Genomic DNA, 26917 nt, shown 5'->3' on the forward strand with positions numbered 1-26917 from the left:
AAAGCTTAAAACAATATTATGTAAGTTATCTAAATTTTTTTTACATAATTTGGATTTAATAACAAATATGTCGACATGCATTTAATAACAAATACGTCATTTAGCTAAAATTACAAATTTTGAAATTTTTATGATTTTTTTTAAAGACAAGCTAAGCTTAAGTATTCCATCACTGGTTAGTTTACCCTATAAGATTTTGAGAAATTTGCGATGTTGCGAGAGATGCTTAAAAATTTTGACTACGTATTTTTATTAATATTTATAAAATATATATTCAAGAAATTGATGAATATTTCATTCCAAATTTATTCATTCGTATGTATATTATTGAAGAAAAGTATGTATATTCAGTTATTGAGAAAAAAAAACTAAAAAATAAAAAATAATCACATTAAAGAAGCACAATCTGTTGTATAATCATATTCTATCAGAAGCATGCTTTTATAAAACTCCACATTCTCTGAATAAAATGCATTTTATTCAATAAAATGTTTTATTCAAATTTCCTTACTAAATTGCAAATAGAATTTTAGACGACTAAAAAATAAACATCGTATTTTATAGCTTAAAAAAATAAAAATGAAAAGATAAGCAAACGATTATTAGCGAAAAAAATATGAATGAAATTTTATGCTAAGCGCGCGAAGTCAAGTTCCTCGCAAGTTTATCACATTTTAATATTAATCGCCCCATTTAATCATTTCTTCATTGTCGCCAAATTATTTTTTTAAAAATAATTCATTTTAATTTTTCTCAGCTTCTAATAAATAAAAACAGTTGAAACTTTAGATTTTTCAATTGAAAAATATGTAGATTAATATGGTATAAAAAAATTCATACCTTATAATTCAAAAATTTTCATCCTTAATTTAATTAAATAATAAAAAATAATTAACAATTATTAAAAATTATTTTTTTCATGAAATTATCTTTGGGTAAATGAGTTTTATGACTGGGTGAAATTTTCTTCGAATTGCTTTATTAGTTTTTAAAATATGACTAAAAACGTAAAGAGTGAAATTAACATTAAGGGGTACGAACTTTGGATCGCTCTCCTGACCAAACTATGGGAACCATATTTCCCAGATTGCGGCTACCCCCTATATTTTGAAGGTTAAGAATCCAAATATGTAAGAAAAAATATATGTTTATTCAGAGAAAGTACGTTTTTGTGTCTGATTTCGTAACTTAATTAATAGTTAGCACTAATTAATTAGCATATTTGAGGTCACCCCCAAGAACCATTAAGATTCACACTTAGTTCGTGAAAATCCGATCATTAGAACGAAAGTTATTCAGGGTGATATCTTTTTTTTTTTTGCGGACTGTACAGGTGTCGAGACGTCGGTAACTCCTGAATGACAGTATTCAGATTCGAAGTGGTCTGGAAGCTAGTTGCGTTCTCCCTTTGACGCAGATGGGACACCAGATATTTTTTATATATTTTTTTCAGGCCCTCTTATTATAAGCAGAAATATATTTTGGTGATTTTTAATAATAAAAAAAGGTTTTACAATGACTAAAATTTTTTTTATATTAACGGAGTAATATCTATCTATATATTTCTCTTACACGGCGACAAAAAAAAGCCTCATTACAACTCCCCGAATGGCAACGCTAGAAAATTGCCACTAAAACTGTTACATGCAAAATCTAGCTGAGGTGGCTCAACATATAGCGCTTTTAAAAGCGGAAACTGAAATAACCAGAGAGAGCATTCTCATCAAATGTGATCTCTTCCGAAATTCACCCTATCAGCTGCGGCATTCTCATACTATTAAGCTAGGCAGAAGTGAGTAGTCTTTGTCGATAGATCTCTATTTTAGTATTTTGACGAAAGCGCTATTTTTCACCAATACGAATTTATTTGACGATTTTTGATTTATATCACGAATTTATTTGTTTTGTTATTGTTATTAGTTATTCATTGAAAAATGAGTCTCAGACGTGCTGTTGCGCTTTAAGATTTTATACTATAGCACATTTCTAATAGGTTTAGCGAATTACATGTCATTTATTTGAATTCAAATTTATTTTAATGACTTAGTATTTGCTAAAAAGATGTAATTTTTTTTAAAAAAAAAAGTTGTTATGTGGATTTGAATGATTGTTTTGAATTCTTAGAATTTTGCTCGCTTGCAATGTACCTAAGTTAGTAGCGAGCGAAGCGAGCTTGGTTTGCGAAGCAAACCAATAAGATTGCGTAGCAATTTTCGGGGGTTGGCGAGCGTTAGCGAGCAGGGGACGCAGCCCACTAGTCACTACTAAAATAGAAAATCCAAAAAAAGTAGCTTCAAAAAAAATTTCCATTCATTTTCAAAAATTTATAAATAATTGATTTTGTAAATTAAATAAATTCCAATGATGACTGTTTCTTTTACATTAAAATAACTGCAAATAAGTGCAATTTTTTTTAAAAAAAATTATTGTTTGGAAGTGAGCCGTGTTTGGAAGATTTTACCTTTAGCGCAAAAAGAGACACTCGTGTTTCATGCTGCATTTCATAACATATAAGTATTATAATGAATAAAAAATTAAATATAATATTTTTCACTTATTTTTACCTAAATTATAACAAAATAATGCAAAGAATTTGAAAAGTATACTTGTTATAATATATATACTGGCTCGTTGCTGGGTTGTTAAAATTTAAAGATTGGCCGAAACTAAAAAAAACAATTAAATTTTTATGCGATGTGAGCAATAATCCTTAGAGATAAAAAAAACATAGAAGAAAACACACTAGAAATCAAGATGTCTTTGTAATGATTTTTCACATACCTGTTGCAGGTGGGAGACGTCACACAATTTGGCTTAGCTGCAATAATTAAAAAAACACAAGGAAAAGTCCAGAGTTCATTTTTTTTGTTGTAGTTTATTACTGCAGATCACTTCTTATCAATAAAATCGTTGGGGCATCAGAATCACAAGTATGTCCAGTTAGGGGTCACAAGGCATATGTTTCAACATTGATCATCTTTTCATCTCCTAGTAGCATCAGTGGCGGCTGGCAGTTGTCGCAGTCGACACATAAACATTTCGCTTCTGGAAGGGCGATCCAAAAAATTACGATGGTGATAGATTGATTTTCGTTCTTGTCGAAAAAAAACCGCATCCTTGGGGAGTCGGCGGGCAGGTATTACGCCATTAAGAAAGGAGTGAAGTTCCTTCCCTCAAACAGAGAGAAAACCGAAGCAAAATAAACGCTCAGTACGCGAGCGAGGTGACTGAGAAAAATCAGAGTATCGAATAATCACTTAAATGTTCATGGCGAGGAAAAAAAACAAAAAACCATCACAGCCCGCAGAAGGCAACCACAGAGGGTCGGAGAAATATGACCGCCATATATTTAAACAAAAATAAAACTCCGTCTTTCCAAAGAGAGGAGGGGGTGAAAATGAAAAACCCCTGTTAAGGGATCGTAAGATGGTGTTGACAAAAACCTCGAATGCTTCCCGCTCCCAGAAATGGGCGGTATTTAAAGAAATAGCTAGAAGTGGAAGTTAAACTTCCTAAAAAGCCAAAAGAATCTAGCTTAAGGAGCGAACTGAACTGAGTTAACTAACCCCTTAAATTTAAGCAGAATTAAATACTAACGGCGACCGTACAGTAACGAAAAACATGTGTTGACATCAAAGGTCGCCGACAGCTTTTTTTCCACGAAAAGGAGTGTCTGAGGAACGTGCAAGGAGCTTCCTGGGGAAAATGTCCTCATTGCGCTAACGCGTTAAGGGGCGAGAAGAAAAAAAATGAAGACAATAAAAACTGAATCAAAAATTATAAATTAAGCCGAAAAATTAGTATTTTGATTAATAAAACGGGATATTTAGAAATTAGGCTGTGACTTAATGTCACATTATACCCACAGCCGGTGAAAAAAAAAATTTGAAATTTTTTTTTTTTTTTTTTTTTTAAATTTAAATTAAAGGACTAGAAGAAAAGCCAAAAGTATTCGTACCCAAAAAGCATTAAAATTAACAATTTAACAACCTGCCACTCAAAATATTAAAATTAATAATTTAACAACCTGCCGCCAAAAATATTAAAATTAATAATTTAACAACCTGCCGCTCCAGTCCACCACATGAGCCTTAACAGAACATTCAGATGTTACATAAAAACCTACATCTCCAACATTTTACAGTAGGCCTCAAGTAGGAATGCTGTGCCCCAACATAGTTACAATAGTAATCACAACACACAGACAGACAGTAACAGCTGTACATAGCTGATCTTGAATATTACAAAGTAAACAACCTTAATTGTTTGCTAAAAATGAAAACAACAATTTTAATTGTTTGTTAAAGAAAACACTTAATTGTTCGTTAAAAACAAAAAAACAATCTTAATTGTTTGCTAAAAAATGAAAACAACAAAAACTGAATCAAAAATTATAAATTAAGCCGAAAAATTAGTATTTTGATTAATAAAACGGGATATTTAGAAATTAGGCTGTGACTTAATGTCACAATACTAGAAAACATTCTGCTTTAAAGGTTAGCTTTGTCTTTATTTACTCACAAAAATAGAGTTGAGATCAGGAAAAAATTGAGGTCATGCGAATTTGAATATCAATTTTCACACATAAACATTGTATTTATTTGTTTTAACAGAAACATTCATGTTTATGTTACAAAAAACAATAAGAGTCCTCATGCTAAAAAAATCTCAACATCCCTTGCATTTAACAGCCAAGCCACAAATTCCAGACTTATAATTTTTTTTTTTCATTTATCACAATAATTGTTACAAGGTAAAGTTCTGTTACTGCTTGAATTATAAATTTGTACTAAAATTTTTGGCATTAGCCCTTTCAGACTCGGAAACGTACAGTAGGGGGGGGGGACAATTGTAACATTTTTTACTGAACTATTTTTAACTAACAAAAAATCCAATATATTATTAGCATTAATTGACAGACGAGTAAAGTAGACTATCCTCTACTAGAAAAAAATTAAATACCTTATTTTAAATGTTATTATATTAGTTATTAACAATTTTTGACAGTCGTGCTCTTGTTACAATTGTCCCCACTTACGGGGTTAATTGTAACAGTTCATAAATTCAACTAAAACATAGTTAATTATACATATTATCATAGTTGTGATATATTTTTTTATTGATCAAAATAGTAGTGATATTTTAGGAGTAAAAATAATAATGAGCAGAGACCTAAAGGGTTAAACTTTTGACTTTAAGGGGTTAAAATTTTTAATTTATGCTATGAAATGTGACAAATAAAATAATGCACATGCAACATAATATAAATGATATAGGAAACTATTGGTGGTTCTTAAAGAGTTAAGTAATGGTTTGTAAACATTATGAATTTTATTTTCAGCTGTTACAATCGCCCCTTTACTTACTGTTACAATCGTCCCCAAAGCGCCATTTTAGCTTCATTTGTTAAAAACAATGCTAGTTAATTAACAAAACTAATCTTTTCTTTTTGAAATATTAATTAATGTGTTCACTTACATATTCGGTTAATAATTTTTATTTGCTTAAACAAAATTACTTTACTACAATATAATATTCTAATACCAAAAAAAGTACTTACGTAGAGTGAAAATATCTTTTGTGATGTAACTCTTTCAAAAGTACATAAAAATGGTTGCCAGCAGGGGTGTACATGTAGATTTATTAAATACACCTTGTGTGCCCCCTAGGAACCAAATCTAGAACCCGACACTCGAAAATTTTTGCTCTGTTACAATCGTATCCTGTTATAATTGACCCCACTCTCTCCTACGTATGCTGTGAAGTAACTGCACATGCGCACTTTCAAGATGAAAAAAATTAAAAATCATGAATGTGTATATAATCCACGGAGTAACAGTTTATTTTAGTTTTATTGGTAATTTCGTTGCAATAAGCCATAACTTTAACGTGCTTTTAGGCTGATTATTCTATATTTTATATGCTTTATTCTGGGATTAAATTAGTTACTTTTGCAATTTGAAATTATCACATTTTGTAACAATAAAAGGAAGAAAAAAGAGGATATATTTAAAATTTATAAATTGTGCTAACACTTAATCTTCTAAATAAGTATTTCAATTAAAATGCCAGTATTTAATATATTTCAATAAAATACTTTTAGTTAATCATTTGATGATGAACTTTTCAAAGCACCCAAAATTCTACATTCTTCTTTTACACTTAAATAATATTTTTAAAGAAAAATATGAAAATAAACTGTGGTTAGTCAAATGGTCGTTAGTTAATTTTAAATTGTACTTTTTGTATTACAAAAAATAATGCGCTGGCAAAATATTAGGGAGCCGGAAAGTAATATCGTTTCGGTGCATTAAATATTCGTAAGTATTAAGAAATAATTAATTCTTTTCAATCCATTTCGATTCATTTTCGATCCGGCATTGAAAGGTTGTTGCTGGAGAGGGTGAATACATTATTGATTAAAAATAAAATCTTGATAGCAAATATCAAATGCTCCAAAACGATATTACTTTCTGGTCCCCCTAATAATACATGTATGAAGCAAAAATTCTAGAAAAGAAAGATTGCGCTGAAGAAACAGTAGAAGCAGGGGAAAATATAGCAAGATTTTGATTATTAAATGTAGCCTTGTAGTTTAAACATGTTATTAGGCAGTTTAATAATTAAAATTTGTACAATTTCTACATTTAATGCAAGGTTAATTTTTTTCTGCATTTAACGCGATCTTTCGTTATTATACTCTTACATACGAAAAGAATTATGAAATATCTTGTAAATACAGGTGTCTTGTAATGTCCATCTTTAATATCGATATTTTAGAGCCCATGAGAAAAAAACAAAAAAAAATTAGACTCTGAGAAAAGAACTAAAAAATTTTTAAAGTTTTTAATGACCAATCACTAAATTAATCCGAAATATATTGAAATAATCTAAGACCAACACAGACTTCCAAACGAAAGGCTATTTCCCATAGACAAATAGACTTGTTTTTGCTTATTTTAATCCCTCTTTTTCTCTTCTCAAACTTAATCTCTAACCTGGTCATAATTTTGAAACTTTCTTGATTCTTTTTATCACTTAAATATTAGTTTGTAATTTGCAATGTGATGAGTATACATTTTTCACATCATCACTATGAAAACTCGAAAAGCGTATATGAAGACAATATAATGATAAGCCACATTTTTTCAATTGTTCATCAGAATGTTTTTAGAGAAGGACCCTACGATTCCAATAAAAGCAATAAACTTATTGATTTACTAAATCGATTCCAACGAAAGCAATAAATTGACTACTAAATCTTACTACGTTGAGTACTAATTTGAAAAAAAAATACAGTGGGGCAAATTGACGCAAAAGAGTCACTTTTGGAGAAAAGGAAATCCCTATTACTATATTTCTAGTGGGCTGCGCCCCCTGCTCGCTAACGCTAGCCAAACCCCGAAAATTGCTGCGCAATCTTATATGGTTTGCTTCGCAAACCAAGCTCGCTTCGCTCGCTACTAACTTAGGTACATTGCAAATGCACAAAATTCTAAGAATTCAAAACAATCATTTAAATCCATACAAAAACTTTTTTTTTTAAAAAAATGCATCTTTTTAGTAAATACTAAGTCATTAAAATAAATTTAAATTCAAATAAATGACATGTAATTCGTTAAACCTATTAGAAATGTGCTATAATATAATTTGTGATATAAATCAAATAAATTCGTATTATATGAATTCGTGAAAAAAAGCACTTTCGACAAAATACTAAAATAGAGATCTATCGGCAAAGACTACTCACTTCTGCCTAGCTTAATAGTATGAGATTGCCGCAGCTGATGCTCTCTGGTTATTTCAGTTTCCGTTTTTAAAAGCGCTATGTGTTGAGCCACCTCAGCTAGATTTGGCATTTGACATTTTTAGCAGCAATCTTTGGTCGATTCGCCGTGTAAGAGAAATAGTAACGTAAACAAAACAAAGCAAACGCTGCCACCATCGGAAAAGAAATACAGCTAAAATTTGGGAGCCACGTAAGAGAATTATATATATTAGATGTTATTTCAAGCCCTTCCTATTAAAAGAGGTAGAGACTTATAAGAGGTAGTACTTAGAGGTAGAGAGGTAGAAACTCCCATTATAATATGAAGAAAAAAAAAATAGTTTACGTTTGTGCATTTGTTTCAGATTATGGTTGCCGATTTGAGTAACAAACATAAAGAAATGGTGTTGGACATATGTGCTGAAACTATCAATGAAATACAAACAGAAAATCTAAGTTTGTCCTTCCCTGGAAAGAGTCCCGAGCAAATGATTCAACTATTAAAGGTAATGATTACTATGTTGTTGATTTAAATATCCTTAATTTAAATATCCTATTTAGCTGATTTCAATATCCTCAATTTAAATATCACCTGGAATACTAATAAAAAAATGTAATGCTAAGTGAAACTTTTTAACGGTTTTGAAATATAAAGAACAACTCCATATAAAGGACATCTTCTATATAAAAAACATGGTTCCTTAGAATAAAAGGCATCACGTGTTTACCTCGTAATTAGGGACATTCCATTTAAGAGACTTTAAGAAAGTTTCAAGAAGTTAAATAGAGGTAGAAAAATGCAAAATATGAATTTAATTTTTTTTTTTTTTTTGCTATTACGTTTATCCCTCTCGTTTGATAATTGCGGCTACAAGGGTGGATGGAACAATAAATTGGAACAATTCAAAGAGGTTTAGAAGAATTTCACATTAAAACAGTTTCAGAGAGTAAGATTAAGAAAAAATGCCTTATTGGAAAAAAAACCAAACGCTTGAAACACCGAGACATGCTTTATACATACAGTGATGTTCAATTGGTTTTCCTCGAAAACAAGAACTATTTCCGTAAGAAAAGTGTCATTGCTGGAAAAGGCAAAATAGATTGTGACCAATCAGGACTTCAAAGAATCAAATGCAAATTTAAGCTAAGACATTATTTAATGAATATATGTATAGTTAAGAAAAATCAGTAAATAGGGACTTTAAAAGACTAAATGTAGCAAACTAGGGGAAAAAAAAGGTTGCTGCTTCTGATGTCCCTTGCCAATACCAGCCAGCCAGCCAGTTTGGTGACACCAAGCGAATTTAAGGCAGAGAGAGAACTTTTCTTGTTTTTTAGTGGCGCCATCTATGAATGAACAATACGACTTCAGACACACACACGTCATAGCCCGTTTTAAAGGGGGAACCCATTCATTCATCCACAGATTGTAATTTTGTCCCGAACCAGAGAACGATCAATTTCCTATTCAGTACCCCAAGAGGTATTGATTGCTTATGGGATTGGTTATTGGCTTTGTGATCCGACATATTTAATGTGCACCAGCAACCATTTACTACATAGAGAGTCTTCGGCCGGTGGGTATCAAACTCGCGACCTCCTGAACAAGATCCCAACGCCCTTCTAACCCGGATATCTCAGCCCTTAAAGAAAGTAAAATAACTAACACAAATTAAACTATTTTTTGGTTTTCTTGCCCTCCCTGAAAGTACTTCTGCAAACAATCAACAGTTCAAGAAAAATTTTACTGTTAATGAAATTATTAGTTTTTAATATAATGAAATATTATTGTTTATGTAACATACGTACTATTTCAATTTCAGGAAAAAATTTTACGACCCTGTCTTTTGTCTTATCCAGAATTTTTGAGAAGGAACACACAGGAAGTGATGCGGAACGTGACCACGACTGATCCCAGTTACTTCCTGTCTATTGTAGAGCTCTTACAATCATCAACTTGTACAATACTGGATTACAAAAAAGTGGATATGATGTTTAAGGTAAAGAATTATATCGGTTTAACAAAATTTTTTCTTTTATATGTTAAATTTCATTTGGTATCATACGTACTTCATTTCAAGCAACAGATAAGTACAAGCACAAAAAGAACGGAAGTTGTACATAACTTAAAATTCCGAATGAAACAATGCCATTTATTTATATTATCTTAATTATATACTATATAATAAGCATTATTCAGACTCGTATTGATGAACTGTTAAGATTTGGAATTTTTACTCTTATGACTATATCATTTTTACTGCATGCCTTTTTCTGCTACACTTGGCTAGATTTTTTTACTTAAATTTTTTCAATAAGCAGAATTAGTAAAATAGCATCATTTATTTATTTATTTATTTATTTATTTATTTATTTATTTATTTATTTATATGAAATAACATTAGTTAAATAACAGTTCGGACGGGTTCACAAAAAACGTTCACCTTAATTAACTGTTCCATATTTTCCGGGTTAATTATAGTGGGATTAGATAGTATATATATTAAGTGCGGAGTTTTCAGAACACTCTGAGTGAGTAATGGATAATTATACGAGTTAATTGTGTATTAATGTGAATAAAGGATACTCACATAAGTTTAAATTCAACTAATGAAGATTCAATAATTTTTAATTTTTTTTTCTTCTTATTTCAGAGTCCAGGTATAGATCCAGCTATTCGAGATATGTGGCGGGTATGGGGCCACGAACAAATCTCTCGAAAGGTTTTCCCAGTGACTATGGCTGTGGCCACCCCTCTTACGAAGTTGGGTCCTCTGTATGGTCACTTACCAACTGTGTCTGATACGGGTCCTGAGGCTGTGGTTAGTGTTGGTACGCTGTCGCATGTCCCTGTCAAAGAAGGTCTTCAGAGTGTTATAAAATGTCTAAAGTCGCAAGATATATCACAAATAAGTAAGGAACAAGTTACAGTTCTATTATTTTGGACATTTTACTGTTAAGTGTTAAAAATAATACATTTATATTACGTAATCAGAACCAAATAATTAAAATGCCTACTGCTATTTTATAATATTATTTTCAAATCAGTTGCTCAACATGATTATTTTATGTTATTTTTTATACAATCTGTGAAATTATACAATTATTAATCAGTGAATTTATTTTATTGAATGCTTCAGGTAACTTCTACTTTTATGTTACTTAAAATATTGTTGGAATTTTATTCATATTATAGACTTTATTAGAAAATAAGACTTTCAGGTAATAAATTAATTCCAGTTTAAAAAAATCTATTGGGAATACGAACAAGTTTTTTTTCTTTGAATTTTGTAGAAATGGAGGTTTTGTTGTGCAAAAATAGATAGCAATTTAATCACGTATTTTCGAATTCAAAGTAATTTTAATCTTTTTGTAATGATCGAACTGTTCAAACACCAGTTGAAAAAACAACTGGTGTTCTAAGCATCGACGTATTTTTGTTCTTCTATTTCTCTGAAAAATGGAAGTATTGCTCAAATAGGTCATAATCAAGACGAGGGTGATCATCAATGTATCTTAATATCAATGTCTGCCAAAAACGGCGAGTGTGGTAGGATATTCTATTCAAGTGCTGCAAGGAAGTTTTTGACTTATGTTGAAGCATTTTCTTTCCGTGTATCTTGGCTTCATTTCGTCCATTATCGTTTGCTAAAAGGCAAAGCACTCTCATACCAGTTAGTAGTATGCAAAAGGGATGGTGTCAGAGAGTATAAGACTCGCTATTTTAAAACCAATCTCAAGATTTAAGCAAGATGATCATTTCGCGCAACTATCACCTTTGCTTATTAGACAAACTAGAAACCGATTTTTATTTGTGTGATTATCAAGCCTCCACTTCAGATAAAACCCAATTCGTTTTACTATGGCTTGTAATTACTTAAAAAAATTATCCATAATCATTAGTAACAGTATTGGCAACCTTTTTCTTGTTTTACACCAATGATTACGACGATTGGTGAATTGCAAGTGTTCCCCTCGTTTTATACGTCCTCGTCCTCGTTTTATGTCCCCCATCTCTGTATCTTTAAGTTTTTTTCTTCTTTGCTTCTTTTATAGTTCTTTGTTAGTCACTTATGGATCTTCGAAATCACTCATAAACTAAAATTGGTTGGGTATGCTCTCTGTAAGCCTTAGCAAGAAAGCTTCTTATGGTTGGAAAAGTAATTCTCCATACAAATGCTATTTCAATGGCAAAAAAATTGAAAAGTTTGGAGTTCAATAATTGTTCTTAGCACTGCTATTGAATGAGACGTACATAAATAAATAAATAAATGGACCACCCTGAATAACTTTTGATCTAATGATCGGATCTTCACGTTGTAGAACTCAATCTCAATGGTTGGAAGGGAAGACTTCAAATTTGCTAATTTTAAATACAGACGATAATTTAAGTTATGAAATCAGACACTAAAACGTACTTGAATAAAAATACCTTTTTTTTCGACGGATTTGGATTTCTGACCCCCAAAATAAGGGGGGGGGAGCCGCAATCTGGAAAAAATTATCGCAATAGTTTGATCAGGAGAGTGCTGAAATGTTTGGACCCCTTAATATTAATTTTACTTTTTGCGTATTTTGCTATGTCTCGAGAACTTTTTAAACGAATTAAAAAAAATTTTACGCACAATTATGAAACTCGTTTATCCAAAGAATGTTTTATACAAAAAATAAGTTTCAGTAAATATTTTTTTTTTTTAAATAATGGACGAAATTTTTTTAAAATATAAGTGGGGCATTTTTTGCATCATTTTAAAGAATATAATTTTAAAGGGCAAGAAATAAAATTTGAGCAAAATAGGTTTGAAAGTTCCTGAGTTAAATTGAATTTTAAAGTAATCAGATATTTACCTATTTCAAGTGACATTAAAAGTGAAACAATGCATAAATCACCATTGCATCCTAAAATAGGTGTAACGAAGATACATTATCGCATCCAATATAGAACATGACTTTTTCAATATCCTCGGAAAACTGAAGACAAAAATTATTAAAACGAAAAACACAGTAAGAGTAATAAACAAATGTGGGGAATTTTGGCGAAAAGAATATATTAAAAAAAAATTATGCTTTTCTTGTACTAACTGACTTAATATGCCTTTTTTTATTAATGTGTTTGTGGAACAGAAAAAGAAAATGAAGAAAAAACGAATTTATAAACACGTTAATTTATTACAGAATAAATTGAAAGTCCTGAGCCTGAGAAATTGTAAATGAACACTTTTAAAAGCGTTATTTTCGCTTGAATTTTATAGAAGATCGTTCCTTATTTAAGATGATTTTTCACGATTCTTTCAATGTCGTTAAGGTATTCAATAAAGTCGTAAAGGTATTTTTTTCAAAACAAATGTTTTGAAAATAGTCGGATACCTTAAATATAGAACGAACTGTAATTTAAGTAAATAAAATAGAAAGTATATATATATATATTATGGATGTTACTTTTATATGATTAAATGAGTGATGTGATACTTTCCAGAACTCAAAGGCTCGGATCACGACTCAAAGTTTCATTCTTGCAACTGCAGTGTATGCAAAATACAACCTCAAACAAGGCGCAATACAAGAGTTAGATTGTATGGAGATTTAGCAAAACAAACAAGTAAGAAATTATCATTTCACCATAAATATTATAGTAAAAAGCTTTCATAATTCTCAGTTAAATGTATAATTCGAATTACATTAAAATATTTTACATATTTAACTATATTTTCGAAATTACTGGATTAATAATTACCATAAAGGCATGGAATACTTTACCAAAATTCATGTGTAATCCTTTCACAGCTAGTGTTGTTTCTAAATTTTCTTCACCTTTCTATAAAGGTGCGTTTTCTTTGAAATTTTGTTCCAAACAGACATTATGCTCCACTGACTCTTTAAAATTTGCAGCTTTCACACTAAATTGATAATAATTTTTAAAAAAATTAATGAAAAAATTGTTTAGAAACTGGCTTGTTAGTATCGGTAGCTGGAAAGTATTTGGAGATTTCAGTTTTCCTGAAATAATAGTTTTCTTCTGTTTGCTTATAAAATATCTTGGAAGATTTACGACAAATTTGATAGTCAATATACAGGTCAAATCAATCACTAAACACAAACAATCTACAAAACAGGGCAGGAAAAATTATGATTTTCTAGAAAAATTTGAATTTTTTTTTAAAATCAGATTTTTCTTACTTAAATATCGTTTTTCAGATTTACCAACCAAAGCACCTGTTAAAATATATTAACAATAATTATCATTAAAAATAAATACTGTATCGTGTATTGTATTATTATTTCGTTATTAAAAACAAATCACTGCCCTGATATTGTAACAAAAATGCGCCAATCACGAAGTTCGAATCACGAAGCCAATCAATTCATTTGTAAAGTTACATGTGAAATTTGCTACGTCATTCTGTAGGTCAAAAAAGGTTTCTATGAGCGACTTTTGTGATCATAGTAATTCTGATTTAAGTCATGCATACCCTGTTACATGATAATGAGTACATAATAAGTACTCCATGTTCCCATAACAAATGAATACCTCTGGAGGTACTGATCCAGGATTATTCTTGTCTTCAGTGTTGGGTTCAAAATTACAAAGCTACGGATTTAAAATTGGTAGTCGTAAACTCAAATTTGGGTCAGCTGTTCAACGACGGTTATAAAATATAGTTGTAAAATAACTACAAGCTACTGTTTATTTCCTTCTTTTCGCTAGTTTAAACAGAGCTATTTTTTAAAATATTAATTTTAGTCTTAAAAAAAACGATAAAGAATTATCACAATATTGTTGATAAAACTTGTTTTAATCATTGCTTGAGAAAAATCTCCTTTAGAAACTTTATAAACATATATGCGCCAAATATATGCGCCAAAGACATATATGCGCCAAAATCATGTACTCTTGAAAGTGGTTTTATTTTATTTTATTTATTTTTTCTATAACAGTCGTTGAACTGCCGATCCAATTTTGGGTTTACTACTACCAATGTTCATCTCTTAAGCCTTGTAATTTTGAACCTAATCCAAAAGACGAGGAAACTCCTGGATCAAGTATTGGGAGAAATTTGCCCCTTCGTGGAGGACTTTATGATGGAACTAGCCCACATAACCCGGAGGACTTTTTGATGGAACTGATCCGTGTTTGCGCTACATGGAGACGAAGACCACGAGAATCTCCCACGGTTAGCCTAAAGGGAAGGAGACTTTAGCCCATGATCTGTCTACCACTGAGGATATTTCATATCAGCATTGTGGTCGGTGTGGACCGGGTGCGGGATTCGACCAGCCATTGCTGGGATTCGAACCAGGTTCACGTCATTGGAAGGCGAACGCTCTATCCCCTAATCTACACTCTATCTCCAAATTTAATATATGTACTTTTAGAAATATGACGAATTTAGAATATGTACCGAAGCAAGTACTTTTAGAAGCAATCATTTATTTTGCATAGAGATTTAAAATTCTGTGAAAATCCGTCAAAAAGAACGGCAGATACGTAAAATAATAGCACATTTTTTAAAACAAAAAAGTCCTTCTTATGCAACTACAACAAAAAATGGAATATTTTTCAGATTCTTCCGTGTCTGAATTATATCATAAAATAATGATTAGGTCTGATCGACGATATGGCCATAACTCAATATAAATTTCAGCATATGGAACCCAATCTAAATTTCTTCAACCTCTCAGAAGTTAATCATTTGATGGTTAACAGTTGTTAACAGCGGTTGATTTTTCGTTAGATTCAATTTATCATTTTTTACGGGAATGAATATTTTAAATGTTTCTGTCAGAAAATTAAATACAATAAAAAAGTTAAAATCTTGAAGAATGTCAAAATACAATTCAGGAGTTTCACAAACTAAGTACTACAGAATTTGGCTTGGTCTTTCTACTAATGTATGTATCAATCAAAGTTTCAATTTACGAAAGTACTTTTTTATACGTTTTTATTTTGACGAAAAAGAGACAGGAAAATACTTTCGCTGCATCGTTGGAAAGTATTTTGTATTAAAATGAAGAGTTTGTTTTCAATACATTTTATTTCTATCCAAAATCATTTATTTATAACAAAAAAGGGGAGAATATCTATACTCTTCTCTTAAGGTGAAAACCGATTAGACTTTTCAGTTTATTTCCGTCAGAAAAGCTTAGTCTGAGCTGCAGAAGCTCCGTGTTCGAAAACTGACCCACAATAAAAAACCAAAAATCGTCCCCCTTTAAGTAAGGTAAAATTCAATAATAATAACAATACAAATTTTAATTATTATTCATCATTTTCAGCATCAAGCTCTGAATGTTCGGCTTTCCATCTCCCTCTTCAAAAGAGACAAACTTCCTCAACCACCGACGATTTCTGCAGCAGATCATCCGTCACATCTTTTCGACTTCAATCCAGCGTCTCCTCCTTCTCTTACCATCATCGACATCACCACAGCTCCTACCTATCATCCTCCGAAGAGGCATCCAGATCTCACACGGACTATCATCAGTCATTCGACGCTGTTCATGCAGAATCCATTCAGAATCGAACTAATTACGGATCTTCTTCCAGCCACGTTGTGCAACCTGTGCCACATTATCTACCCATCAACCTGAAGGCATTCTCTCAAAGGATGCTCTACGGATACCCAATGCTCAACAAACCACAGTACCCTATGCCCATAACAACGAGACCGACTCACTGAACTAAAAGTTTTAAAAAAAATCTATATATGACACTTGCACTGATGATAGCTTTGGACCAACCAAATGAACCGAACTATAAAATCGAAATTTTTGCGGAGATGAGCTGCAATATACAGGGTTATCTCTAAATAAAACTTTTGCCGTATATTTTCATAATTATCTTAGAAAATGAATACTTATATATATATTAGGCATCACAAAATTTTTTAAAATAAGCAGTGTAAAGTTAATGGAAATAATAATAATAGAACATGAATCAACTTCTATCCATATAAACGAAACTTTCTAATAATAATAGAACATGAATCAACTTCTATCCATATAAACGAAACTTTCTAATAATAATAGAACATGAATCAACTTTTATCCATATAAACGAAACTTTCATCTCATCATTAACCTATCAAACTGAAAGCGTTTTCAAAAGTGAATCTCCATCATGCGTTCAATAAGCTAACATACCTTCCGCAAATAACAAGACTAACTGACAACTCACTGAAGCGAACGTTTTCATAAACAGCTGTCAGAGACTTTGCTGAATGCATTGAAAAGCAATGATATCTTTGGATAAACAAATTGCACAAAATTTTTGATACTAGGCAGAAAATTGGAGTTTTTGAGGTGCTGAGGTGTTGGGTGTTCTCATTACACTACCTTTACATTTTTAAACTTCTTGTAGAAAATGGATTAATAAGTACTTATACATAATAGGCGTCACAAAAAATATTAAAATAAGTAGTACAGAGTTAATTAAAATAAAAATGTATGAATCTCATTCTTCCATCTATATAAACGCAACCATTGCCACATCATAAACTTAAAAAGCTGGAGGCGTTTTTAAAATTGATTCTCCATCACATGTTCAACAAGTCAGCGTACCTTTTGCGGATAACAACGAGACTGACTCATTAGAACGAACTTTTTCAAGAAATACCTATTTGAGTTTTTGATGAAGCAATGATCTACAAAAAATAATATTTTGTACTGGGCTTAAGATTTTGCATCATTTAGCAATGGAATACAGGGTGTGCCCTGAACATCATCTTTATCCTATATTTTCATGACTCTCGTGAGAATAATAAACACTTACTTAGTAGGCATCACAAAGAAATATTTAATAAAGAAATACTTAATAGAAATATAAAAATCTCATGTACTTTCTTCCAGTCATGTAAACGTAGCCTGTGCCATATTACCAACCCTGCTCCTCAACTTTTGAAACTTTCTCGCAAAGGTTGCTTCTGCATCATATTAATCAAGCCATAACGCCTCAACTGTTGACAACGAGACTGATTCACGGATGCGAATATTTTCATAAATATCTATCTGAAATTTGATGAGTGTCGTAACATCTTTAGATATTGGTGCTTAGGCTAAAAGGAAATGATATCTTTGGACCTGAAAAATAATATCGTTTGTAGCAAGCTTAAGTACTTGAGATTTTACATAGTTTAGCATTGATACAGGTATGATAAACTCTAAACGCCGTATTTGTCATGTATTTTAATACTTCTCGTAAAAAATGGATTGGTAACCACATACATAGCTGACGTCACAAACAAGTATGTGATTGAAAAATGCAAAAATTAAACTACAACGCCATCTGTTGATTATAATGGGACTGACTAACTAAATCAAGTGTTTTAAAAAGATATCTAGCAGTAGTCAATATCTTAAATGATGGCAAGAGTGATGTCTTTGGACCAACAAAATATTATTTTATTGTACAATACTAAATAATGTTACGTTTTTGTGCAATAGTGTTCTGCAAACACTACCCTTTCAGTATGTTTTCCAACATTCTCATAGAAAATGATTTTAGCTCATTAACTATACACTTCTCTCCAAAATCTATGTATTTTTCAGTTGCTTTCTTGAAGAGGAGAATATCACCTCAAAATTTGAAATGCAATTTTCTCCGCAAATAAATTGAAAATTAAATTACGTGTTGTTGTTTTTCTTTGAAAAAAATGAGAAGAAATTGGTGCTTATGATTCGTTGAGCTAATAATTATCTACACAAGCGAATATGTATAAGTAAAAAATTCTCTGTTGTAGTTAAAATTAGTTTGATTAAAACTGGATTAAAAATCCTAAACTGGTTTTCGATTAGGAATTACCAGATATCCCAAAAAAGGCTGATAATTTTAAAAATCAATCAGATAAAAATGAGTTCATAGTCGATTTATAGTTATTTTCAGTTAAGATCGTCATCTGTAGACTTACTTTGTCATTTATTTTGAAAAATGATGGTTATAAATTAAATCACCTTTTCAGATTTAAAAAATCATTGGTCGAACTTTTGGAAATACAGATATTAAGTATAATCGGTATTATTTTCCTCTGCAAACTATAAAACTTACTTATTTATACTATAAACTTAAGCAATAGCTCAAAAAATTTTGAAAAAATTATGCAAAACTTTTTCAGCAATTTATTCTGAGTAATTTTGAATAGCTAAATACCAAATTTGAACAAAATCGGTCAAATAATTTTTGCATTATCAAGTTTAAAACGTTAATGAAATGTTAAATTGATTTCTTTACAATTATTATTCTTATTAATGTTATTTTTATTGTTTTTATTATTATTATATCTCTTAATTATTATTTGAAATTGCAACCATACTAATTTTTTGTGCTTTGGCTAACTACTTAGTGAACTATGTATGTGATTGTTAAAAGCTGACGAACTCTTTAATTTTTTTTGTTCAGTTCAGTTTTTTATTGTTTTGTTTTATAATATGCCCGTTCTAATGCATTTCTTTCCACATGCTCTTTCTACGAAAAAAGTATTTTAATTTACTTAATTTAACCTTCAATTAACCTTATAATTTAACTTAAACTTATTTAACTTTAATTTTATTAACACTATTAATATTAACATTAAAATTCTGAAGTTAAAATCAATTTGGGACAAGACAAAATCTCAGTTTATAAAAAAATATAATTATAATATTTGACGACATCATATAATTATGATATTTGAAGAGATTTGATTATAATAATATTTGAGAGAAAGAGCAGTTTATGTCCATAAAAGCTGATTCTGAGAAGCAATAACATTTCAAGGCAGACAGAAGCCGTTTTCCGCTGTGTAATAACTCTCGGAAAGTTCCGCTTTTCCACGTATTTGATTTATCAAAACTTAGTAATTCTCAAAGTACTACAGATTGGACTAAAACCGTTCTTCCTCTTTATTTAATTTAATTTTAATTTAATCGTGGAGATTTTTACAAATAAAAAATGCTTAACATATTTTATTTAGGCCAAATGCTTAGGTATTTGAAGTTAATTTATGTAAGAAATGGATATGCTATGTTATCCATTGTTCCTGAAATGCATTTTTCTATAATAATAACATTACTTCTTCATAAGGATTTTGAGTACACATTATGTAAAAGAGATGGCAGCACTATAGTCAAAAATCTTTTCAGAAATTCTGGTCATTATCCTCATGCGAAAATAAAAAAAATCTATGTAATATGATCTGAAGTTGAAAAAGTGTTTTTTTAAGAAAATCGATTTAAGGAAGTTTTAATATAAATATCATAGTATTAATTTGTTGATATAATACTTTCGCAAATCTGATAAAGATCATTAAAACATATTAATTACGATTATAATAAATAAATGCGTTGGAAACAGGAAACCAATATTAAAACAAAAATTGAGATCAAATTTCCTTGGTCCTTTGAAACGTTTAATAAAATTTTTTAAGAAGCGTAAGAATACATTTGACATAATTTTATCGAAACAATTACAAAAGTGGAACTGATATTTATTTGATGCTGTTGTTTTTTTCTTTTTAAGGACAGAGGAATTTAGTTTTAAGTTTAAGAGATTTGAATTAGCTCGTAATTTTCCACTCTGTGCCACTTATAAAATTTTTAAGCAGTACTCTAATTTTTTGATAGCATGTGAAAAGATAAATAGGTTTTATATTTTAGCTGAAACATCAATTTCATTTTTTAAAAAAAATAGATTTTCAAATATTTTGTAAAATGTGAAGTTTAAATTAAATAGCAATATCTTCTCTTTGAGTTTCAAAATATGGACTTTTAAAAGTTATTCCTTAAATTCCTAAACATTTTATTAAATATTTAAAAGCTTTTTTAATAAAAAATATAAATAGTCTATTTTTAATTAAAAGTTTCGAATTATACATTATATTATTATATAAGAATTATACTTACTTATTGCTTAAGTATTTTTATTTTGTTCTATCCCATTAATTGCATATTTTCATTTTATTATTTAATAAATTATTTAATTAAATTTTACTTTTGGATGTGTTTATTCAATGTTGGGCAACATAAAATTGACATTTTGTAAAATATTAAAAAAAAAAAAAATCAATCTTAATTTCAGCATTTTACTAAATAAAATACCAAATTTTTTTCAAAAATTTCGAATTTAATAACACTTTTATAAATGTTCAACAAAAGTTGAGGAATGTGCAATTCACAATTGTACGTTGTTACCATTTTTTAATAAAAGCGAAAAAAAACTTGAAGTGCTCTTTGTCAAGTATCGCCATCTATCTTAAGTCTTAGGAACTTAAAAGTTGACAGTTGAATGACCTAGGAACTTAGGAATCGGTGTTACATCAAAGGAGATACCTCCTAAGTACTGAGACATAAAAAAAGCGTTATTTTACTGCCCCCACGCGGTTACAGAATGCTCGTAAAATCAGTATGAGGTAAACAGCGTGCTATCGTCTTCCTGTCGTGCAAGAACGCGTGAAATTAATGACTAATGTTTTTTTTTTAATTTCTTTTTTGATGTTCTCTACATTTTTTTCTTTTCTGAAAAAAAGAAGCAGAAGCTTGAAATGAAATTTTATGACAAATAGCATAAGAGTTTAGAGTAAAAGTTACAAGAATAGTTTTTTTATGGTTTTAGAAAACTGTAGAGAAGAATATTGTCTTATTCTTTTTGTAAAAAATAGGAATATATTTTCCTTAATTATTTTTGAAATAAATATAATTTTTGTTAATTATCCTCAAGTTTTTCGGCCAGATTTGATATGTCTTACTATACCTTATGAGAGCATCCGATGACCTAGTTATAATTTAATAAAATTATTTAATATACATAATTATAGTTTAATTATTTGCATTGTATAAAGAAATAGGCTGATAAGTTCGTATTCTAAGAACATGTAACAACATTAGTATATTTAATGATTCGCACATTTAAATGTGTGATATTATTAATGTTTTTAATGATTCACAGAGTTTATAAAAATAAACCCTTAGTCTGAAAAAAAAAATAAGCAAAAAAACTGCTATAATATTAATGTACTTAATGATTGACAGTGTTTAAAAAATAAACCTTCAGTTGAAAAAAATTCACGAAAAATCTGCAGCAGAATTAATGTATTTAATAATTTGCAAAGATCAAAAAATAAACTTACGGTTAAATTAAAAAAAGGAAAAAAAATGTGAGTATATTTGTGGGACTTACAGTTTAAATTTTTTTAACAATATAAGATAACATTAGCGCATATACTGCTGGTTTAAAGAAATAGACGTACAAATTAACTTCTTCATATTTTTTTAATTATGAGATAACATTAATACATTTATTGATTTGCACAGTTTAAAAGAAATTAAACAAATAGTTTAAAAAAAAATTAAAAAAAAAAAACAACATCAGATTATATTAGTGTTTGCATGATTTACAATTCAAATTTTTTATGAACATGAAATATGATTTGCTATCATGATTGCACACACATAGATTCAATGAACGGTTCCATGTATATTGTCGTGTGGACTCGGTTCAACGAGATAGACTTACAATCTAAGAAAAAAAAGTTAAGGACTTCAGCCAATGGCTGTTATGGCGGTGATCGTTTTAAACATTCTCTAACATCAAGAATTTTAATTAACATTTTTGATATTCAACGGTTATGACTGGGATGCACCAACACCTCCTTGAAGTAGGAAAGCCTCATCACGGATCAATTTAGTAGTCCGATGTGACGAAGTTAACTGCGCAGTAGATGAAAAATAAGAAAGATGTCATTACGTTCGGGGTACTAAGCTGCGCAGTGGTTAGAAATATGAAATATGTCATTACGTTTGGACTACTAAAGGATATTTATCGTAACGTGTGCTGAGGCCTGCTGTTTTCTAGGACGTGTTGCTTCAGCGCGGATCAAGTTAGTAGTCCGACGTAAGGAACATGAATTGCGCAGTGGAGAAAAAATATTTTGTCATCACGAATGGATTTGTTAGAGTGGTATGTTACTCCTCATAGCATATTGAGCTCGAGTTTCAGTCGTGTGTGGGCAACAGGTACATTTTATTTTATAGAAAACGTTGCTGTAGTTGTAGTTCATTTACGTCTCACTAGAGCTGTCCAATTGGCTATTGACCACGGTCTGGGAAACATCCCAGAGGATGATCCGAATACATACCATCACAATTTTGATCCTCTGTAGAGGGAATGGCACTCCAGCTTCGATAGCATGCGAAGTCAAGCACTTTACGGTAGAACAGTTTAACAGTTAATGCTTGACTTCGGTGATCTGCTGGGAACCGTGTCTTAACGATCAGTGCAATGCGGGACTGCAGATAACGTAAGTGATGTTATTCTGTGTGCATGTCATAACTGAATTTGTATAAAAGGCACGAATTGTTGAAAATAGTTGTCGCTTCACTATGTTTCATCAATAATTTACGATACTATGCCGTGGTGTCCGGGTGATGTACGATATTACCCTTATATATATATGCTGCATTATAGATAATTATTTTTCAGTTGTTTGTTGTATCGAGATAGTACTGTATATAATAAATATACTTAAATCTACAAGATTTAAAATATGAGTTACCACACACACTCACTAACCACTGCACTTACCATGCCAGCATGAGATGAGCGGTTATGGGCCACGAATCGGCAAACCTTTGATCTACAATATGGAATCTTAAATGTAATTACGAGTGGAAAGTGAAATTAAATCTTCAATTTTCAATATGGCTGAGTCTATTGATGGAACAGTTTTTGTCTTTCCAATTCTTGGAGATTTTAATTACAAAAGCTGAAAAATTGATATGAACGTTTTGCTAATGGAAACAGGATTCTGGGATTTTTATACGAGAGAAGAAAAGCCACTTGACGATTTAGCAGCTGAAAGAGACAAATTGGCCTATCTCCTGCGAAAACAGCGCTCTTACACGACAATATACATAGGAATAGACAGAAAATATCAATCTGTAATTGCTGATACTGAACAAGGTAAGACAGCTTGGAAAACACTGAAAGTAAACTTACCCGTGGCTCAAGAGTTCGTCGGGCGAGTTTAAAAGATCATTTCTTGAAAGCAAGATTTTTACCTGGCTAAAAAACGATCGCAATATACAGCAAAAGAATTGTGGGGAAAAATAAACAAATTGAGGATGGCGGTTTTACAATGCCCTTAATACTAGTGTATTTTACTGTTGTTGTAGTTAATTTACGTCGCACTAGAGCTGCACGATGGGCTATTGGCGACTGTCTGGGAAACACCCCTGAGAATGATCCGAAGACATGCCATCACGATTTTGATCCTCTGCAGAGGGGATGGCACCCCTGCTTCGGTAGCCCGACCATCCTAATGTATTTTCAACTGATAAGATATCTGCCACCTGAATATGATAACCTGATACAGATTCTCTGTTGAATAAAAAATAAAGAATTTACGATAAATTCGGGATCTGGAAGGATTGAGCTGAAACAAAAATTCCGTTTCATGATCTAAATTGATTGAACATCCTAACTGAACTAACCTAATTTGAACATCTAATTTGATTTAACATCTTGTTAATCTCGAAAACGATATTGGGATACAAAGTGTCAATGTATGGTTCAAGATATAGTTGCATGATATTACGGTTAAAGTCATCCCATTTTTTAAGGCAGTAACCATATAACGATGCAAATTATTCTTAATTAATTAGAATAATCAAGTAAATAAAATGCTTCCTCAAAATATTCCTTCGCTTCCAAAATGATGCAAATACAAAAATCCTAACTGCTCCAAGCTAAACAAAAATTCTAGACTATATGTTCTACAAAATACAAAGCTTTCGGAAGAAAAAAAATTGGTTCCCCTCTTCCATGCATAAATGTTGACACTGTCGTTGACACCCCCTGAAGGTGTTGCCCCAAGAAATGTTCGAACATTTTAGAGAGAGGGAGGAGAGAAGGAAATCGTAAAGCTTATCAGAGAGAGGGAGAGCCTGTTTTACAAGCAATGAGGGAAACAACCTCAGAGCCATAAAGAAAGGACCAGCTCTTATCTTAGCCCATGTCCCATACAACAGAAATATGGCTCTTTCGGCTGTCCTCCTAAAATTCGACAGGGTTGCAACTATCGCCAAAGCAGCCACATTTTCATGCCAAAAGAAGAATTCGCCTTACAATTTACCCAAAATGTGTACTAAGTATATTTTCTATACACTTTTGATACAATGGTTAGATTCGTGAAGTCTATTTTTTTCGTCCAAGCATCTATAAAGCAAAATTGAATGAACATGAGCCTATCTGAGTTATGCTCATGATCAAACAGTGAAACTTTAACTTCAATACTGGCTATCACTTGCTTGAAATTATGGAACATGGACAATAACTATAACATTATATGTATATATAGGATACTTCTTTTTTATTTTATAACCGTCGTTGAACAGCAGACCCAATTTTGGGTTCACGACTACTAGTGTTCAACACCGTAGCCTTGTAATTTTGAACCCAATTCAGAAGACAAGCAAACTCCGGGGTCAATGCCTCCAAAGGTATGATTTGTTATGGGAACGTGGAGGACTTTGTGATCCTTCTGATTTAGCATGCATCAGTCACCATGTACTACACTGGGAGTCTTCGGCCGGTGGGGATCGAACCTACAATACGATACTTCTTACGGACAGTGAGCTCCTGATACTTCTTGAGCAAAACCTCTTGTCCCTAGGGCTATAGGGGTTTTGTATTTCAGATACGACTTTCTACAGGCATATATATACCATGTTGAACAACTTTTTCTTACTGCGTTTTTATGTGAGGATCATGTTGATATGCATTGCGAACATTTCTTCGTATGCGAACATTTCTTCGATTACGACTACTAATGTTCAACTCCGTAACCATGTAATTTTGAACCAATCCAGAAGACAAGGAAACTCCTGAATCAGTACCCCCAGAGGTATTGATTTGTTATGGGAACATGGAGGACTTTGCGACTTGACAGATTTAACGTGCATCAGTCACCATTTACTACACGGGGAGTCTTCGGCCGACGGGGATCGAACCCACGAACTCTTGGACGTGGGCCCAGTGCCCTACCAACCAGGCTATCCCGGCCCTAATGCAACTAATTATGAAATTAGGTGGTTAAGTAGAGCGGAGTAGCTCACTCATTTTTATCAACTTTCTTTTTTTTTAAAAAAATTTGATTTTTTTTTAATTGCCTATCATTTTTGGAGCCCCTGTACACCCAAAATACCGACCAATCTGAAAATGCTTAAAATGATGAGATTTAAAAACTTAGACATTTAAATTTTTTCGTATAACTTATTTATATAAAGTGTTTAAATTAGAACATTATTTTTCATGGTTCGTATTTAAATTAATAGCGAGTTTTAATTTGAAAAGTTGTTTTTAAACATATTTCTGTTGTTGTCATATTTTTCTAAGGCAGGATGATGTTCCAAATTTTACTAAATAAGGTTAGTTAGACGCTTCGAATCTTCTTTCACTTAGTATTCACATTGTTGAATTAATTAGAGTATTCCTCAATTGTTGTTGCTCTTAACTTCACTAAAAAAGGTCAGTTAGACATTTAGAACCTCCTTTTGCTTAGCTCTTCAATTGTTAAATTAATTATTGTATTCTTCAATTGTTATTGTTCTTGACTCCCTTAAAAATAGTCAGTTAGACACTTAGAACCTTCTTTCATTTAGCTCTTCAATTTATTGGCCTTTTTTAGCTCTTCAGTTCAATTGTTGTGTTAATTATTGTAATTTTCAAATGCTGCAGTTCTTAACTTCTCTAAAAAGGTCAGTTAGACACTCAGAACCTTCTGTCACTTAGCTCTTCAATTGTTGAATTAATTATTATCTACTTCAATTTCTGTTACTCCTAAATTTACTAAAGTCACTTAAATTTTTCTTTCACCAAGCTCTTCAATAGTTGAATTAAAACCAAATTTTTTTTTATTATAATTTTTTATTAGCCTGTTTTTTTGTCAATTGCATGTGACATTTTAAAACTAAGTGTTTGAAATTTTCAGAAATCTCGCAACATCTCACTAGTAAAAGAGAAATAAAAAAGCTTTCTCCCAGCTCATTTGGCGCCAACCTATGAAAGCCAATATTGGCTGGCAATCCTGGAAGCTCGTAGTGTTAAATTGTAAGCCCCAGGGTATCACCACCAAGTATTGGAGAGTCGTTTGGGACAGCCGTTTGCAAGAAATCTAGAGCCCA

At 31.1% G+C, this 26917-nt stretch overlaps 1 protein-coding gene across 1 annotated transcript in view; it reads left to right on the top strand.

The window, feature by feature from the left end:
• The window catches only part of LOC107446022 (uncharacterized), a 194463-nt gene extending 176081 nt beyond the window's left edge, over positions 1-18382 (top strand). The window contains exons 5-9 of the mRNA XM_087153622.1: positions 8134-8274; positions 9592-9768; positions 10423-10681; positions 13245-13367; positions 16043-18382. Of these exons, the coding sequence (XP_087009748.1) occupies positions 8134-8274; positions 9592-9768; positions 10423-10681; positions 13245-13367; positions 16043-16446 (1104 nt within the window). The 3' untranslated portion in view covers positions 16447-18382. The remainder of the gene's footprint in view (positions 1-8133; positions 8275-9591; positions 9769-10422; positions 10682-13244; positions 13368-16042) is intronic.
• Positions 18383-26917: the final 8535 nt, after the last annotated feature.

Source organism: Parasteatoda tepidariorum, chromosome 10 (genome assembly GCF_982258835.1).
Source record: "Parasteatoda tepidariorum strain Cologne lab strain chromosome 10, Ptep-v5.0, whole genome shotgun sequence".
Lineage (NCBI taxonomy): Eukaryota > Metazoa > Arthropoda > Arachnida > Araneae > Theridiidae > Parasteatoda > Parasteatoda tepidariorum.